The sequence below is a fragment of the Fibroporia radiculosa genome, assembly GCF_000313525.1.
Source record: "Fibroporia radiculosa TFFH 294 genomic supercontigs, scaffold10402, whole genome shotgun sequence".
NCBI lineage: Eukaryota > Fungi > Basidiomycota > Agaricomycetes > Polyporales > Fibroporiaceae > Fibroporia > Fibroporia radiculosa.
Window position 1 is genome coordinate 1 of NW_012132957.1, and position 3,643 is coordinate 3,643.

General features: G+C 43.6%; 1 protein-coding gene across 1 annotated transcript; it reads left to right on the forward strand.

Annotated features, from left to right (window-relative positions):
- Nucleotides 1-487: 487 nt before the first annotated feature.
- FIBRA_09126 (uncharacterized protein) lies at nucleotides 488-976 on the forward strand (the record flags this gene model as incomplete). The annotated part of the gene is made up of 1 exon (XM_012321454.1): nucleotides 488-976. The coding sequence occupies one exon, from the start codon at nucleotides 488-490 to the stop codon at nucleotides 974-976; it is 489 nt and encodes a 162-aa protein (XP_012176844.1).
- Nucleotides 977-3,643: the final 2,667 nt, after the last annotated feature.

Below are 3,643 nucleotides of genomic sequence, written 5' to 3' on the forward strand. Positions count from 1 at the left end.
CTACCAGTATTGTGCAAGCGCACTCTGTCCAAATAGGAGCAGGGATAAAATCATCCCAAAGGCTACACCAATCCTAGCACCTATTGGAAGTAAAGACAATTGTCACTGAGTAGTACCCCCATTAGCAGAGAAGTCTTTTCCTACCCCGTCATACCTAACTCCTACTGTAGCATCATCCAGTAGAAGTGTAGTAGCTCCTACACCATGCACATCACCACTCCAGTTAACCACCAAACCTCTGCCAAGCGGATCAACAAACACCAGCCCTACACTCAGAGCTAGTATTTTCTCAGGAATCTTTGATTCACCTGAACCAGTCAACCCACCAGTAGAGGAACAACACCCAGCACCTGTTCCAGTAGAACCCAAACCAGGACCACCCCGTTCCCCAGTCGATCCTACTCCAGAGGAAGAACCTACTGATAGGAATCCAAACAACCCAGAAGACAGAAACCCAGAACCCAGTGATCAAGAAGACGAAGAAGACATGTTGGACAACAACAGTAGAGCAGTAAACAAACCTAACCAATTCGAAGGAGACAAGGGAAAAAGCAAGGAATTCTTAGATGAATTATACCTGTACTTCGAGGGAAACTCCAAGAAGATCCAGACTGATAAAGACAAGGTTCAATGTGCCCTTTCCTATATCAAAGGACCTGCTCAGTTCTTCGTTCACACCATCATTACTGATGCACAAGAACCCATCTCTGATTCCAAAGATGCGCCACTCAAAGGATTACCTAGCTGGGCTAATTTCAGGAAGTCCTTTATTCAGACCTTCGGAGTCGAGGACAATACTCAGGCAGCCTTGAATGAGATCAGCAAGTGCACCTGGGATAAATGTGGAGGAAATGGTCTTCAATTTGTTACTACTCTTCAGCCTCTCTTACAGGCCAGCAGATTAAACAAACTAGGGCAAATTCGAGAACTCCAACATCTCATCCCTCCTGCTCTCCTTCTCAAGATTTCTGCCTAGCCCCCATTACCAGTCACTGCAATAGGATATCTGAACAGTGTTCAATCTATCTGTCAATCATAGATTGACATCTTTGGTGACAAACCTCTATTCACAACATCTACCAATTGATCTTTCAGTCGCAATAGATTTGTACGTGGCAACCGAGCAATTGAAACCAGAGAAAGATCATCCAAGGATCAGCAGATCAGATGACTATCAGACAAGGATCACAAGGAGCACATGGACAAGAAGTTATGTTTTAGATGCCATAAACCCGGACATCAGAGCCGCCAATGCCCAAACAATCGCATCAGGGCCATTGAATCCCACAACACATCCACTCAGGAGAAGGATGAAACCAAGGATTCTTCCGATGAACAAGGGATAGCCGAAGAATATATTCAGGCTATCTCCACTGAAAAGGATTTTTGAAGTCTTCAATTGCCGTGACATCGAATCGAAGTACTGGCACTAAGGACTATTTATATCAGGCAAGATTAGCTCATAAATCTATTTATTTGCCTTGTATATTAAAAACCTATGCCAAAATCGTCACAACTGAGGCATTGCTCGACACAGGAGCAATGGACAACTACATTGACATCCAGTTTGCTCGAGATCATAATCTCCAGCATCAGAATATCCCACCTAGACCAGTGTTCAATGTTGACGGATCACCAAACAAAGCCACGGTCATCAAACACAAAGTCTTCTTCACTATATCCTTATCTGGACAGCCCATGAAGATAGAAGCTTATGCCACAGTACTGGATAGGAACCCTATCATTCTAGGTCTTTCATGGTTCAAATGTTTCAACCCAACTATCGACTGGATCACTGGAAAGATGCACTTTTGTTGGGAGCAACTGTTGCAAGCCATCAAAACTCTTGCTAGTAACATCCCAGAATACCTAGAAAAATTCCTATCCATATTCAACAAAAGTACAGCAGAGCAATTACCAGAACAAAAACCCTGGGATCATGCAATTGACCTAGAAGCAGGCTTTAAACCCCAGTGAGGAAAGGTTTATCCACTATCACCAGCCAAGCTTAAGGAGTTGGATACCTTCCTCGAGGAAAATGTACGGAAGGGTTACATTCATCTATCAAAGTCTCCTATGGCATCTCCATTCTTCTTCGTCAATAAGATATCCAGAGATCTCTGACCATGCCAGGACTACAGGAAACTCAATGACACCACTGTCAAGAATGCCTACCCCATACCAAGAGTAGAAGACCTGTTAGATCGCGCCGCCTCTGCCAAACCAACAATGTTCACCAAGCTTGATTTACATGCAGGATACAACAATGTACGCATCAAAGAAGGTGATGAATGGAAAGGAGCATTCATCACTCTACAAGGATTATTTGAACCAACTGTCATGTTCTTTGGAATGACAAACTCTCTAGCAACCTTTCAAGCCATGATGGATGGCATCTTTGCCAATCTGCTACTAGAAGGATGGCTAGTAATCTACATTGATGACATTTTCATCTTCTCTACTGATCATACAGAACATCAACAACGTACTCAATTGGTTCTCCAACAATTGAAAGAATCGGATCTGTTCCTCAAACCAGAGAAATGCTTCTTTGACATATCAGAAGTCAAATTTCTAGGTTTCATTCTCCAACCAGGACAAATAGGCATGGCAGAAGATAAAGTATCAGCGGTACTAAATTGGCCAAAGATTGACAGTATCAAAGCACTACAATGGTTCCTAGGGTTTGCCAATTTCTACCAACGATTCATTCCAGGATACTCCAAAGTGGCACGACCCTTGTTCAACCTATTGGTTAAAGGAATCAAGTGGAGTTGGACTGATGATCATGACAGAGCCATCAATCAACTCAAAGGATGTTTTAAAACTCGACCACTTTTGGTTCAATCTAACGTCACCAAACCCTTCAGAATAGAATCTGACGCTTCCCTGAAAGTGTCTGGGGGAATCCTATCTCAGAAACAATCTGATGGGAAATGGCATCCATGTGCCTTCCTGTCCCAGTCATTCTCTCCCATAGAACAATGGTACAAAATCTATAATTGAGAACTCTTGGCAATCATTAGATGCTTCAAAGCATGGCGCCACTACATTGAAGGATGCACCAAACCAGTGGAAGTATTAACAGATCACATGAACCTGACGTACTTCAAAGATCCCCAGAAGTTGAATCCTTGACAAGCGAGATGGGCGCTGTACCTGTCTATGTTCAATTACTGCCTTCGCCACGTTCTAGGAACTCACTTAAGAAAAGCAGATGCCCTATCATGTGTTGATCAAGATGCGTCTGAAGGGGGGGGTGAACTTCCTGTGGAAGAAGTCCTTCTTCCATCAGAAGTCTTCATTCAAGCCATTCAGAACCTCGAACCCATCAATACAGACATCAAACAATGCATCTTGCCTGCAAAACCAAGGACAGCATTGCCGATCACAGTCTTCGACTAGAATTACAACACACTTCCTCCACAGATAAGTGTACCCCTCCTAACTGGGACATTCTAGATGACTTGCTGGTATTCAGAGGACGAGTCTACATACCCAAAGACACTAAACTTTGATAGGATCTCATTCAAGAAGCCCACAATTCTCCTATCACAGGACACCCTGGACGATACAAGACTCAGGAGATCCTCCAAAGAACCTACTGGTGGCCCACCCTGGCGTGTGATGTCAGTGACTACGT